At 41.4% G+C, this 15,715-nt stretch overlaps 1 protein-coding gene across 3 annotated transcripts in view; it reads left to right on the forward strand.

The window, feature by feature from the left end:
* Positions 1-15,715, forward strand: part of ARHGEF9 (Cdc42 guanine nucleotide exchange factor 9) — a 286,046-nt gene that overhangs the window by 20,860 nt on the left and 249,471 nt on the right. For all 3 annotated transcript variants that reach the window (XM_074203781.1, XM_074203780.1, XM_074203782.1), the window contains exon 2: positions 12,396-14,168. In XM_074203781.1, the coding sequence (XP_074059882.1) occupies positions 12,453-14,168 (1,716 nt within the window). In that variant the 5' untranslated portion in view covers positions 12,396-12,452. The remainder of the gene's footprint in view (positions 1-12,395; positions 14,169-15,715) is intronic.

Raw genomic sequence — 15,715 nt, forward strand, 5'->3', positions numbered from 1 at the left:
TCCAAACCACAGGTGGCATTATAATCATTATAAGTTGGGAGGTGGGATTGTCTCTGTAGAATCTCATTGGAAGAGAGGTCACTCATATATTAGGGAGTCTCAAACTCAATTTACTTTTGAGTGTAGTGCAAACCATGGAATAAACAATCATCCCTTCATTTCTCTCTATGTCCCTGCCATCTCTGACATTCTCCTGCAACATATCAGCCTTAGAGGTGAAGCTGGGATAGATACAAATCTTCTGTACCCATTCTAACTCTATTACAGAGTCCCTTGACCTGGCTGCTTCTTCCTAGGTTTTCATTTCAGCCTTGGTGCTGACTCACATTGTGACGTTAGGCAAATTTCTTTGTAATAATGGTAAATAAAAAATAATAATGGTGACTTCAATTTCTATAGGTCCACTCTTCCAAATATCCACAGATTTTCTTTTTTTTTTTTGTAAGGCAAACATGTTTAAGTGGCTTGCCCAAGGCCACACAGCTAGGTAATTATTAAGTGTCTGAGACCAGATTTGAACCCAGGTACTCCTGACTCCAGGGCCAGTGCTTTATCCACTACGCCACCTAGCTGCCCGAATATCCACAGATTTTCAAATAGGATCTTAGCTGGTCTTCATAGACTCCCTGGGAGGTACAGAGGGGGTAGATTCTAACTTCTCCAGTTTACTACTTGGAGAAAGCAGATTCAAAGAGACTGAATTTCTTGTTCAGAGGACATACATAGATACTTGGTGAAGAAGCATTTAGACTTAGCAAAATGAACTTTGGCTTCTGAGTCATGAGATTCTAGATGTAAAGCTGAGAGGAATTCTCTTTTTTTCACAAAAGGGGAAATTGAGACCCAAGGAGGGGAGGGATTTGACCAAAGTCACATAAGTGATTCAAATCTAAACTGCAACTCTAAATCCCATTATCTTTCCAACAACCATGCTCTCTCATTTGCTACTGTACTTTTGGCAACTGTAGAACTACAGGCGATAGATCCTAGATAATTGAAGTTTCCCATCACTCCCACATTATTCCTCTTTGTCAGGCTTATGATCTATTTTATGAACTCTGTGTCTATTTCTTCTTTCTAAATAGGTGGTCTGTAGTATAGTTCAATGACAATATTGCTTCTATTTCCATTGATGTTCACTCAGCTTTTATCCTGCGTCCTTCCCTGGAATCTGGATTTTTTTTTACCTGATTATTTATTCAAAATATACAATATTGCCCTCTTCCCCCTTTTACTTATTCAGATCCTTTTGGATAAAGCATAGATATTCACAGTCTTATTTCAGGCATGAGCTTCCTCCCACCAAATCCCAGGGATGCCCATGAGACTGAATCTGTCTCCTGGCATTAGGCCTTTAATTTATGTTGCCTTGTTAGTCATATTTTGGACATTTGTATACTGGTTCCTTTCTCTCTTGAATTTTGTGAACTTTGGGTCATGGTTGCCAATCTCCTTTCCTACACAGCAGCTATTTTCTCCAATTTCTAACAGACAAGTTTCACCACCACTGTCACCACCACCATCGTGTCTCCCTTTCAGTTTAAAAGACTTCTATTAGATTTTTTTTCAGGGATCAAGAGGACCTGAGTTCAAATCCACCTCAGACATTTGACACTTACTAGCTGTGTGTAGACAAATCACTTAACCCCAATTATCTCACCAAAAAAAAGGAGAGATAATTGCAAGATATTAGACAATTTTTTTTAAAAAAAGAATAGTAGTAGCAGTAATATGTTTTGGTTTGCCATTGCCTTATTTTCTCCTGTGTCCCCTCTTCATTTTCTCCCAGAGAGCCATTTTGGTAGAGGTTTTGGGTTTGGTTTTTTTTTTGTAATTTAAAAAAAAATTTAAACTTAAATACAAAATGAGAAAAGAAAAAAATAAACATTGCCACATACATAGCAGACCATAAGAAAATTCACAAAAAACCCCCCAAACAACTGATCATTTCCTACACTACAGCAGTATTCCAACTTAATCTACATTCTGAGAGATTATCTATGAAAGGTTTTCCTCCAATTTTCTATAATTCCTTCTACTCTTGGTTCCCTAGATTTTATTTATACAAGATAATTTCAATTTAAAATAATCAAAATTATTTTTTGTTGAGTTTTTGCAAGAGAATGGGGTTAAGTGATTTGCCCAAGATCACATAGCTAGGTAATTATTAGCTGTCTGAGGTCAGATTTGAACTCAGCTTCTTCTGACTCCACAGCCGGTGCTCTAGCCACTGTGCCACCTAGCTGCCCCCAAAATTATTTATTTTATACTTCAACAATGCTCTCATCTTATAATATATAGTTCAAGGTCTGACCTTTGTTCTTCCAAATGAACTTGTTAATATTTTTTCTAACTTAATAAGATAATTTTTTATTTAATTGGGAAGGCATTGAATAAATAAATTAGGTAAAATTGTAATTTTAAAAATTATATTGATTTTTCCCATCCATGAACAATTATTTAGATCTGAGTTTATTTGAATATAAAGTACTTTGTTTGAATATAAAGTTACTGTGTCTGTTTTGGCAGGAACACATTCAGGCATTTTATACTGGGTAGGTATTTTAAATGGTCTAAAACAATATTGAATAATATTTTTGATACGTAAAGTATTTTCTCTATTTTTCAGTTTTAGTTAAATCTATTTTAACTTTAATTTTGTCTGATATCATGATTACTATCCCTGTTTTTACATACTAAATTTTATTCCTGTCCTTTAGAAGACTTTATACTCTTCTAGATATATATGTTGTTCCCTCTTTAACTAATTCCTCATAAGAGTAAGATTCCAGCACTACCCACCATCTGCTGCTTGCTGCTTCTGTGTCAGTTTGTTTCTTTTATGCCTCATTTGTATGAGATCATTGCTCTTTGTTTCTCTCCCTATTTTTTTAGAATCACCCCCCATCATACTCAGCTCAACACAAACTTTTCTTTCAAACTACCCAAGCAATGATGACAGTCGTGAGTTCTGATAACATTTTCACATACAAGAAGAAAACAATTTGACTGAGTCACAATTGGTCTTTTATATTTTCTTTATTTTTCTCCTGAATATCATATGTCAAATTTACCCTTAAATTCTGGAGTTTTTGTCACAACAACCTGAAAGTTGTTAAATGTCCATTTTTTTCCCATTCACAATTATACTTAATTCTACTGGGTAAGTTACCCTTGGTTGTAACCCCAGATCTTTTGCTCTGTGAAATAAAGTCTTCTAAGACCTACAGTCCCTCAACATAGTAGCTGCTAGGTCTTGTGTAATACTTCTTGTAACTCCCAGAGTTTTTTTTTCCCTAAAGAGAAAACCAGTAGAACCAATCAATACTTAGGAAAATTTGAAAAGTTATGCAGTGTTACATACCTATGGCTCTCCCTTCTCAGTACAGAAAGCAGTGGTCTGTGTTTTCTCATATCTCTTCTTTGGGCCATAGCTCGTTCTGTACAATTTCACAATATTTATTTTTCATTGTTTTAGTGTGGTTCTTTCCATTTGCATTGATGTAATCTTTGTGTATTTCATTTTCTTGAGTGCTAACTTCACTCTGTATCAATTCATGTAAGTCCTCCCATGTTTCTCTTTATTCTTCACAGTCACCATTTCTTACAGCCTAGTAACATTCCATTTGCTTTTTTTATAGAGGACTTTCAAACTTTCTTTTTTTCTTTTTCTTTTATTTATTTAAGGCAGTGGGATTAAATGACTTGCCCAAGGTCACACAACTAGGTAATTATTAAGTGTCTGAGGGAGGATTTGAACTCAGGTCCTCCTGACTCAAGAGCTGGTGCTCTATCCACTGCACCATCTAGCTGTCCCTAACATTCCATTTGTTGACCACACAATTTCTTTAAAAGTTCCCCAATCAATGAGCATCTACTTTGTCATTTCCAATTTTGGTAAAAGCATTCTTCCTGGGTGTTGTTCTCCATCTCTGTTTTGTCATTCTCTTATTTAAAGCAGTGGTTCTTAAATTCAAATGTCATCCCTGGAGCTTCCTACTTTGAGCAGATGTGAATCTGAAATGGGGTGCTGGCACTACTTAGCTGTCAAGTGAAGATAATAAGTGAATGACCTTCTTCCCAAGGTTTTTGGGAGGAAAGCAATTTTTAGACTTTACAGTGCTATAGAAATGTGAATGATTTCCTCCCAGGTTAGCAGGCAAGATTATTCTCTGAAGTAATAATGGTAGCTGACATTTAGACAGAACAAAATGATTACCCAGCATTTCATCTTCTTCATTTCAGCTGAGACAAGAGCCCCATCAAAATTGGAGAGTTTAAGCTTTATCCTCACTCGATGATGGGGAAACTGAGTCTCATTTAAGGACTTCTAATGTTCTTTCCTGGTGAGCCTTCCTATCAGATTGCTTTTTCTCAGTGACAAAGTGACTCTGCCTCTGTATACCATGACTAGGGAGTCACAGAGGCTGAGGAAACAAGTGCCAAGGACAGGGGTGAGGTGCCCTTGTTGTGGTTGTTTATCCTTTGTTTTGAAGAGAACCAATGACATCATGGGGTGATGTCTTGCCTTGTGCGTGAACTGGATTTAAATGAGGCAGAGTTGCACAAAGTTATTAGCCTCACTCTCTCCTCCAGAGTCTTTGAAGTTCAGTGGCAGGACAAAAGTCAGGATAATTGGTGATGCCCCCAGATGCAGTGGATAACCTTTGTGGCTTTGATGTCTAACCAAGCTTTAAGTACTCCACAGCACCTCCTTCAACTGCCTTCATGGCCTTTGGAAAAAACTGTTCTCATCTGCTTATTCTACTAGGGAAGTCTTCACATACTTGGATTAGGCCCCCCAGTTCACCAGTGGGTTTGAGACTCGTCAGTTATATTTTAGGATAGCCTACTGGGCAGCTAGGGGTGCTATGGTGCACAGAGAATCAGGCTTGGAGTTAGGAAGACCCTGGTCAAGTCACTGTTTGCCTCAGTTTTCTTATCTGTAAAATGAACTAGAAAATGAAATGGCAAACCACACTAGTATCTTTACCTAGAAAAGCCCAATGGAATCACAAAGAGTCAGGCAGGAATGAACAACTGAACTACAAAAGGAATAGATAGCACACCAGACTTGAATTTGGAAAATCTGCTTTCAACTCTTGGCTCTGTCTCTACCTAGTTGCGTGACTGTGGAGATATCACTGTTGCTCTCCAGACCTCAATTTCCTCCTTTGTAAAATGAGAGAATCTGACTAGCTGATCTCTTAGGTTCTTTCTGGTTCTGATCTGTGAACCTATGCTCTTTTCTGAACAGGACCACAGAATCTTTCCTTAGAGATAACTGAGTCCATGTCCTCCCCTCCACATTTTAAGGAGGAAGAAACAGATACCCAGAGCTGGAAGGGACTTCAGAAACCATCTAGTCCAACCCCTGACTTTACAAATGGTAAAAATGAGACATACCCCTTCCTCCCCCCATGAAGTGATCTGGCCAAAGTCACACAAGCAGTAACCATCAGAGGCAGAATTTGTACCCAGTTTTCTGAGTCACATGGAGAATATGTGGCCAAGCTTTAGCTGCAGTCCTGGTTTTCTTGATTCTCAAGTCTATCTGAGCCACCTCCAAAGGAATGAATTTCTAATGGTAAAATGTCAGGCATTAGAAGATGAGAAAACTGGGAAGGGGAGAAAAATGGGAATTCCTGTTAGACTTGTGTGATAGGTAGCTAACAGAGAAAGGGAGAGGGAGAGGGGGAGAGAGAGAAGTCTTCTGGATGTTTTCTGGATAACTATAGGCCTGCCCAACTGTCAGGGTATCATACCACCCCCTCCCCCCCACACACACACCCTTCCCGCTTCAGGCCCCTTTGACTTTAGAAAAATTCAGGAAATCCTAAACAATCAGCCGGGTATCCGGCTCCAGGGGCCTCAGCTCTAAATTTTCTGGCACGTAAAAGGATGCCCAATTTTAGAACATCATTGTTTCATATAGAGTTTCAAAACTGAGAGAAAGGGAACAATGAGACAATAGTCAAGAGATATTAAAGTTGCAGCCTCGGTTAGCTTTAGCCCCATCTGGGGAATGGATCTTGGATTATTATTTAGGGGAAAATACTGAAGGGGTCAGGGGGCTGAGCATGGCCCAGAGGCAGAGGTGGCTGCTGTTCTCCAAGGTAATCCCAGTGAGTTTGTAGATTTTATGGACTTTTTTAGTGGCATGGACTCTCAGGGAGAAGAACCTCAGATGGTGGCATTGTAAAGGATTTTGAGGCATGGAACATCTAGGCCAGTTAGAATGTGGAGCATCTTGGCAGGCTAAGGCCTTAGAAAATGAATAGATGGATCTAGAAGGGATCCTAAAACATTAGAGAAAATGTTTCTAATCCAGAGAAGCGATGCCACAGAATAGGCGGAGAGCTGACTTGGAACCTGGGGAGATTCAGGTTCAAAGCCTGCCTCACACACTTGCTGTGTGTCTCCAGGCAAGTCTCTTAGCCTCTCTTTCCTGTACGCAACTCCCTTTCCTCTAAGCTGCTCTCTCAGATTGAGAGTTGTGGAGACTTGTTGTGCATTGTATAGAGAGTTTCTTGATGGGGAGGTAAACCCTACAATAACATCACAGGTCCTGTCCAAAGAAAAATTGCTACAAAGTTCCAAGGCTTGCAAAGCACTTTCCTGATCATGCTGTTAAATTTTTGAGGTAGAACTGCAGGTGTTATTATTCCTGTTATTCCCACAGCTAAGGAAATCAAAACTCAGACTATGGGATTTGCCTATGATCATACTGCTATTGCGAATCAAGAGACAGGATTTAAACTCTAGTTCCTCTTGACTGAGTCCAAGTTCACCCTCTGCACCCAAATTCCCCCAATTCTGGCATTTCAGAATTGCTAGAATAGTGTCTCTTATGATCCCAGCCTGCCTTAGTCTGTTTAGATTTAAGAAGGAAATGTGTTGCTTATGCAGAAAACTATTTCTACATCCTAAATGTGATCAGGTAAAAAAAAATTTGGGAGTCTTATGTCTATGCCCCCCCTCAACATTTTCTAGAAAAGAAAATAAACCTCTAGAAAGGAAGTGACTTTTCTAAGGTCACACAGAAAGTTGTGGCAGAGAAAGGATTTGAACCCAGTTCAAGAATTAATTTGCTCAGAGGATCCTAGGACTTAGGCAGGAAGGGACCTGGGAAGTTTCACACATTAAATACTTGCTATGCACAAGGCTCTGTGATAAGTGCTGGAAATATATGAGCTCACTATCCCGGGGGAAAACAAAGCATAAAAGGGAGCTGATGAAAAGGGTCTCCATCTGTGTATCCCTGGTTCATGAAATCAGAAGTGCCACTGGGAGGGGGAATAAAGGTTAGCCACCAAGGGCCCCTCCCCAAAATAGAGCCTCCAGGAGGAATTCACTAATGGGGAATGGAAGAGAGGTGGGCCAGCATGGGAAAATCTTAGAGGATGATGAGTGTCCCAGGGTGAGGAGGTCTCAGACACTGTGGGATGTTTCAGGATGAGACTACAACAGAGCCATTGGATTGAAGTCACAAGTATAGACAAGAAGGACTTGAGATTTTTCTGGACCTCAGTTTCCTCCTCTGAAAAATGAGGGAGTTGGATTAGCTGGCTTTTGGGGGCCCTTCTAGCTCTATCTAGGCTCCTATAAATCCACAAGACAGGAATTGTTTGCTCAGAGTCTGTCTGGCCCAGAGCCTTCATTTAGTAGACAATTTAACTGAATCCCAGAGAAGGGAAATGACTTGCCACAGGTCATGATTCCATAGCCAGGGCTCTTGCCAAATCTCATCTTTTTGGTTGATTTTATGCTTACTTTCAGACTTTTATCAGCTGAGTGGTGGAAATTTGGTGGAATGGCAAGTGCTCTAGACTAAATAATAGAGAATCTCCATGTGAACTTTAACAAGTCATTCTCCCCTCCAGGCCTCAGTTTCCTCTTTTATAAAATGTAGGAGATGGACCTGCATCGAGGGTGACCAACCTCTTGGCTCTTCTGGGTCACATTGCCTAACAAAACTTGTCAAGGGCCACAGATGGAATTTAATATTTATTTATGATTACAGTAGTAATCCAAATTACTAATGGCTATAATAATAAAATATAATAATGGTCATGAATGGACTTTGAGGGTTGCATATAGCTCATGGCATGAGAATTAGACACACCTGGATGTGATGATCTCTTAAGGGTTCTGCTGGCTGACATTCTAGGTTCTAAGCTTCCCTGAGTTTTGAGCATCTGTATTCTAAGGGCCCTCCCAGCCCTGCCATTTAGTTGTCTGAATCCCTTCTAGCTGTGGCCTTTCTACTCCTGAGTGTTTGTATGTTCCTAAGACTTCTTCTGCCTGCTAGTGGGGGAGGGTTTTGGTGGCCACTTTTGGAAAAAAGGATGTGAGCCAGAAGGACAGCCGGACTCCTTGCCTTTGTCTGAGAGCTATTCCAGGCATCAGAGGAAATGCAGCTGCTAGAGTAAGCAGGACTGAGGGCAGAGGTCACCAGGGGTGGAGTGGGGAGGAGATGAGGGATTGGGGCTCAGGATCCAGACTTTCAAAGTATGAGTAAGAAAAATAGACATAGCACAAGACAGTCTGAGGTAGACTGAGAGATATGCTGCCCAGGGCTAGGCCACATGCTTATAGCATTTTGGGCCACCCATGTGGATTACTCAAGGGCTGCCTCAAGTAACTCCTATGCTCCCAAGGAATCAGAGTCCCTGTCAGTTCACCTGACCAGTGGCATGGCAAATAGAGTTCACTGGGACCTCAAGGTTCCTTCTGCAACCAATTTAACTTGGGGGGGGGGTGCCACCTTATATTATTCCGTTCTCTTCTTTGGCTATTGGGTTATTGAGTTTTGCACCTGTGTCTTTACACCCTTCCTAATCTTCTGGAGGGCAGAAATAGAGTTGTTTTCATCAAGGTATCCCCAAATCAAGTGCTTATAATTCATGCTTCTTGAATGGAATTTTGGGACAATAAAGAAGGCACATTTCTCCAGGACTCAAAAGTTTCTTTGTCATTGCCCAGTTAGGTAAGGAAGGGCAAATCTTGTGATTCCTGTTATACAGAAGAGGAAACAAACTTATTAAGCACTCAAGGGAAATGACAGCCCTCTGGCTCGACAGTGGCCAGAATTGCAGATTTCTGACTGCAATCCTCTTTCCCTGTGCCAGCTCTTCCTGTTTGGGTATAACTGCAGAAGCCTTGCCTCCAATAGTCTCCCTTTTCTTTTTTTAAAGTTTTGTTGATGCCTTTCATCCTTTTCACTTTTAAGATTTCCCAGTACTCCCCCTCCCCTTCCTTGTCTCAATGAAAATAGATAAACAAAAACACTGGATACAGACAATACATCTGTCAATACATTTAACATTCAGTACCCAGTGTCTGCCACCTCTTTTCTACCAAGAAAAGGGGAGGAATTTCATTAGCTTTGGAGTCAATGGGTCATCTATTGTATTCAATCCAAGTTCAACTGCCTTTTGCTGTCCTCATCCCCTGTATGATTCTTTTAATTAACTTTGATAGAGTGATCTAAGTGATCACATTTTGTCCAATCTTCATAACTCCATTTTACAGATAAGAAAACTGAGACAGAGAGGTTAAGTGACTTGCCCAGGATCACACGGCTAGTTGTCTGAAGCAGGATTGGAACCCAGGCACAGGGTGCTCTCCACTGTACCACCTGACTGGTCCATTCCCAGTTTTTTTCTTTAGTATTCCCATGTTTCTCTGAGTTCTTCCTAATTGTTATTTCTTAAGGTATTGCAGTATGTCTTTACATTGACATACCTTAGCTTGTTCAGCCATGGATAGGCATCAGCTTTCTAGTTCTTGCTACCACAAAAGGTTATACTATTAATATTGTGACATATGGAACCTTTCTGTCTTTGAGCTCCTTGGAGTATATCCTTAATGGAATTTCTACTCATTCACTTTTGTAATTTAACTCTAAACTTTTTAGAGTGGTTGGAGTGATTCAGAACTCCTTCAATGTCAATATATTAATGAACCTGTTTTCTCACACCCCCTCCAACATTAATTCTTTCTGCATTTTGGCATCTCATCCAATTTTCAGTGTTCTTGGCTTCTTTGAACACTGGACTATGTTGTTTGCTTCTACGTTGTACTGTTCACTTCTATTCCTCTTACCTACTCCTCTATTTTTAACCAGCCTCAAATAGTTGTTTCTATTTTATATTTCCTCTGAGACTCAGTTTCCTCATCTCTGAAGTGAATGGAAGAAAAGATTTTTTCCTACCTCCCCTAATTCCTCCCTGGGATTTAGTTTCCTCATCTTTCAAGTGAGAGAGAGAGAGAGAGAGAGAGAGAGAGAGAGAGAGAGAGAGAGAGTAGATATTTCCCTTATGCCTCTCTGAGACTCAGTTTCCTTTTTTCTGAAGTGATGGGTGAATAAATTTTTCCCTACTTCCCCTAATGCCTGTCTAAGATTTAGTTTCCTTATTTCTGAAATGAGGAGGATGAATTTTTTTCCTACCACCCCTAAAATCTTTCTGGGACTCAGTTTTCTTGCCCCTTAAATGTGGCATAAGGTAAATGGAGATATTCCCTGAAAGTCTTTGCTTCTCTGACCTCTCCTTGGAGCTCCCAGGCCACACAGGCCACTTTCTGCTCTTCCAAATATCCCTTTCTTATCATATCTCTCAAGTGACAGCAAGCACCTAAAGCCTGCACAGACTGTTTATTTGTTCAATCCCCTGAGGTGACACTATACCTCAGAGGAGCAATTATCCGGTTTCTCGAGGTTGAAACATCTGTTTCCTCTTTCCCTTTTTAAGAGCAACACCAGTGTGGGCCTCATCATCTTCCTTCTGTCTGGGGCTGTAGAAGCTGGCTGCCCCAATGTGCAGGGTCAGTCTCCTGGGCTGACTTTCCCTTCTGTTAAAGACTTTTCTTTGTTCTCACCCCCCCACCCTCCACCCCTTCCCTGGTCTAAGTTTTTCCCTTCACTCCTTAGCAGGGCTTAACTCAGAACAAGGTCTTTGTGTTCCCTAAGGCAAGGATGGAAAATTAAATTCCCTGTGGGTTATTAAAGCCTTTGAGATTTTCCTGTGGTCCTTAAAACTCAACTGATCCTATGATTTCTCTCTCATCACATTCAACTTAGATCATGGAAACAATGTAAAGACTAACAGACTGCCTTCTTTTGGGGGTGGGGGGAGGGAAGCAAGAATGGGGTAAATTTGTAAAACTCAAAATAAATAAAATCTTTCATTGGAAAAAACTCAACTGATCCTAAAAGAAATGCCCTTGATCCAGACCTTAAAATGGAGACTGGAAGGGCCCTTAAAACAAAGATTATCCCTCTCTAGCTCTGACATTCTGTGTTCTAAAATGTTCTCTCTCCCTACTCCTCCCACCTTTGACATATTGTGTCCTAAGTCCCTTGATGCGCTTTGATCACTTCCAGCTCCAACAGTCTGGAGTCTAAGGTCCTTTCTATCTCTAACATGTTGTGCTTTACATTTGAAGGTCAATTTTCTAAGTATCAGTTATTGTATTGGGTTATGGAACTCCCTCTAGAAATGTGGAATCAAGAAGCAGTTCCCTGTAGGGATCCCGTGAACCTCTTTGTACAGTCAAGGTGGTGTGTATGTCTGTGTGGGGGGCGACCTTGAGGGAGGGTGCCATATTGAAAGATTTCTTCAAATAGAAAACTTGTCCTCTGGATATGAGCATTCTGGTTTGAAGAATGGAGCCTTCATCTGCTTGATTCTTTTTTTTGTGAGGCAATGGGATTAAGTGATTTCCCCAAAGTCACGCAGCTAGGTATATTAAGTGTCTGAGGTCGGATTTAAACTCAGTTCTTCCTGACTCCAAGGCCAGTGCTCTGTCCACTGTGCTGCCCATCATCTGCTTGATTCTTCCAAGAACCTTCCTCCTGACTCTTCCAACTTTTACTAAAGTCCTGAATAACACTGAAAACATTCACTTTGGGCTTTTTGTAACCCAGGTCCATTGTAAGAGGTTTTAATTCATTCTCATTGAGGTGTCAGTGACTGATGACATCGAGTCTGCCCCTCTCGGAAGTATTTGCATTTTTAAAAGCTGATTTTTTTAGCCCAGCATCCTTTATAATAAATGTCTTCATTAGTAAAATTTATATTTTTGGTGCTTTGCTGCATGACAATGCCAATAACAAGTCAGGCTTTTCCTTTCCAAGCCAGGCTACATCCATAAATTTATTTAATTTCCATAATAACCCAGTGAGGTTCACTGGCTAAGGATTATTGTTCCCATTTTCCTGCGGGGAACACTGAAACTAACTCACCTATGACTCTTATTGCTATTTGTACTGCACTGCACTTGGAGGATTCTGGGAGCTCAAGAGATTGTTTATATTTCACAAAGATGAACGCTTATGCATCTGCATTTGCTGCCTTCTCTAATATGCGTTCCCTTTTTTTTTCCTTCTAAAGGAAATAGCTGGCAGTCCATGACTCTAGGATCTCTCCCTTGCCCCTTCTCTGGTTATCATGGAGCCCTTCAACGGTTGCCCTAATGCCCAGTCTGAGCATGTACCCAATGGGTGTGCAGGTCTGATCTTGAGCCAGGCCAGTGGAGAGATAGAAGGAGCTGGGGCAATGGAACTCAGCGACCTGGAACTCTCTGGTACAGCAGACAGTCATTCAAAAGAAGAAACAAGCTGGCTTAAGAAGAAAGCTAAAGTCAACAAGATTTGGAATTTTGTTAGCCGGAAGAAAGGACCCCTGGGACAGGGGAAGAGACCACAGTCCATGATCGTCCTTGGAGGCCCTATGAAGACATCTGAGCACAAACCAAAAATCACCTTTATGGACCGAATGAAATCCATTAAGAAGCTCCGGTCATCTTCTGGGTTGTCCAAGGGTGCCACTCAGAGAAGTTTCAAAGTCCAGTCTATCCATGACTGCCCCAGTGATCAAGATGATGGCCTTTGGCAGAAGGATCTTTACAGAGTCAAGAGGCTATCTGATAACCAGAAGCCATTTCGTCACTCCTATGCTGGACATACAGAGGGCCTGGAGGCCTGTTTTGAAGATGTGGAGTTGGGAGTCCCAGTTCTTGAAATGGAAGCCAGTGATGGGAAGGGCCTCCGGGATATTGATGTGCAGATGAATGAAGACCTGGAAGAGATCTGTCCTCGAGAGCTAGAGGACACAAAAAATGAAGATTTGAATGTTGCATCCCCCTCCCTGAGGGCTGCCCGAGACTGTCGGAAGAGGTGCCAGACCCTCCCCCAGGATAACCGTCGCAGGAGAACTTCTGATGTCTGGAGCTACCTAAAAGGGATCTCACTGGCAAGCAAAGACAACTCTAAGGTCACTGAGTCAGACCCAGAAGGCAATTTCCAGGACATGGAGAATGTGACAGGGAATTCAACTCTATATTTGGACTTTGAGTCAGGCCATGAAGAAAGCCCTAGCCAACCAAGAAAGGGAAGCAGTACAAATAAGGCCACACATTTTGGTGGAGTTTTCAGATTTTTCACCAATATGGCAGAAGCAGCTAGGAAGTGGCGAGGGTCTTCCAGGACATCCTTTCAGGAAGAAGTGAAATCTTCATCTCAGGGATATCAGCTGCAGCTGCAGGAGGTCCCAGAGGACAACAGTGTCCCAGCTTCCTTCTTGATGAGACTGTCACTTCAGTCTCCTGATTCAGGGATTTGGGATCACTCTAGTCTTCAAACTTCTACATGGAGAAATGATGGACGGCAGGGTCCAGATACAGAATCTGTTCATGTTGCTTATTCTTCAGGACTGAATAGTAAGACCCAAGATTTGAGCCAGACTGCTTGTTCCCAAGCTGCTGTCTCTACCTCCTCTCTCTCATCCCTTCAAGGTGATGGGCAGGTTTCACCAGATCTTCCTATACACACCCATGAACTCTCAGAGGCTCAGCCTTCTTCTCAAGACTTGCATGAAAAGCCAGAAACTCTGGATAGCTTTCTAAAAGAGAAGGAAACCCCCAAAGAGTCCTCAGAAATGAAACAGGCTAGTGAGTCAAATCATGAGTTGGCCTGTGAAAAGGGACATAACCATATCAAAGAGGAGGAGGAGGAGGGGGAAGAGGATGGTCTCAGTCAGACTGAAGAACAAGATTCTTTTGAGCTCCTGGATGAAACGAGCCATTCAAAATACAGCCCCAAATGCCACCCATTCCAGATGAGCCTCTGCACCATTGTGTCCCTCACTGAAATCAACAACAGGAAGGTAAGATGGTGGGCTTCTACCCCACTTCTAAGGCCATGCCCAGGCCTGTTCTTCTCTGCTCTATATTTTAAGGTCCTCTCCTAGATCACTTCCGGGACTCACCTTTGTTATTTTCTACCATCTGTTCAGATTCTGGGCTTCCCATGTGCTACATTCTAGAACCTCATCTAGTGCTAACACTCAATCCTCCTCCTATGATCTTGACCATGCAATGCTTTTGAAACCTCAATATTACCTTCAGTGTAAAAACCTCCAAAACCTCTCTCCATTCTGCTTAATCTCTCCAAATTCTGTCCATTCGCTAATACTTTAAGCCCCTTCTTGGGGTCATCTATTTTTTTTCTTCTGCTTCTTGGCAGGAATGTCTCTGAGCCAACCTAAAATGATGCGTTTTTGCCTCCTCTTGGAAATTTAATTGGAACAATCAAAACTGGCTCTATGCCTACTCTGGCCAGTTTCATGTTAGGTAACATTGTAAGGGAGAGAAATTTAATCCAGGATTTGTCAGGTCTATTGAGCTGGGGGCCAAGAAGGCAGCAATGAAGAGTGGGGAGAAGTCAATTATTGGTGGTAGAACTGTAGAGCATGGTTATCTGAGTAGCTTTCCTCACATGTCTGTCAGTGTCTACCTGAGTGATGTCTGCTGAATACTCTCTATGACAGTCTGATGCATTTGTCCTAGATTTGCTCTGGACAGTTCTCACCAAGCGTTTGAATTGCAGTGACTGTTTCCAGATCAGCACCAGCACATTCTGACCTCTTGAGCATTCTGAGTCATCAGTAGTGTTGGTACCATGACAATAAAGAAGAGACATGTCTCCCTCAGGAAGCTCACTAATGGAACAAATAAAGAAAAGTAGAAGGAACTAGCCCAAGACATGTCCAGTGAATGGTAGAGCTATTAGAGAAGAAAGAAAGAGATTGTTGAAGAAAAGAAGGCAGCTTGGAGGTGGTGGGCCTAGAGGTTCAGATCTTTAAGCCTGGATCGGGTTTGGAGAGCAAGAGGGGAAGTGCCAGGGCTTTCTGCTCTCCTGACCTCTTGGAGGAGGTATGAGTGGGACCATCTAGTACATGATTGCTTATGGGAAGATATGAGGAAGCAAAGGATATAACTATTACTGTTATTTTCTTCCCCAAGAGTGCCACGTTTTTCTACCACCCTTCTTATGGTCTGGTAAAAGTTGTACATGTACATTCGTGTTTAACATAATTACATATTGGCCATGTTGTGAAAGAGGAATTAGAACTAAGGGGAAATAAAAAACCATGAAAAAGAAAGGAAAAATATAAAAGAGGTTTTTTTAAAAAGTGAACATAGGATTTATTCAGACTGTAGTTTTTTCCTCTGGATGTGGATAGTGTTGTCTGTAACACATCTGTCAGGATTGTTCTTGCTCTCTGAACTGCTGAGAGGAGCTGTAATCATCATATTTGGATCATCTCACAATGTTGTTGTTAATGTGTACAATGTTCTCTTGGTTCTGCTCACTTCATTCAACATCAGCTCATGTAATTCTTTCCATGCTTCTCTAAAGTCTGACCATACA

The sequence above is a fragment of the Macrotis lagotis genome, chromosome X (genome assembly GCF_037893015.1).
Source record: "Macrotis lagotis isolate mMagLag1 chromosome X, bilby.v1.9.chrom.fasta, whole genome shotgun sequence".
NCBI classification, from domain to species: Eukaryota; Metazoa; Chordata; class Mammalia; order Peramelemorphia; family Peramelidae; genus Macrotis; species Macrotis lagotis.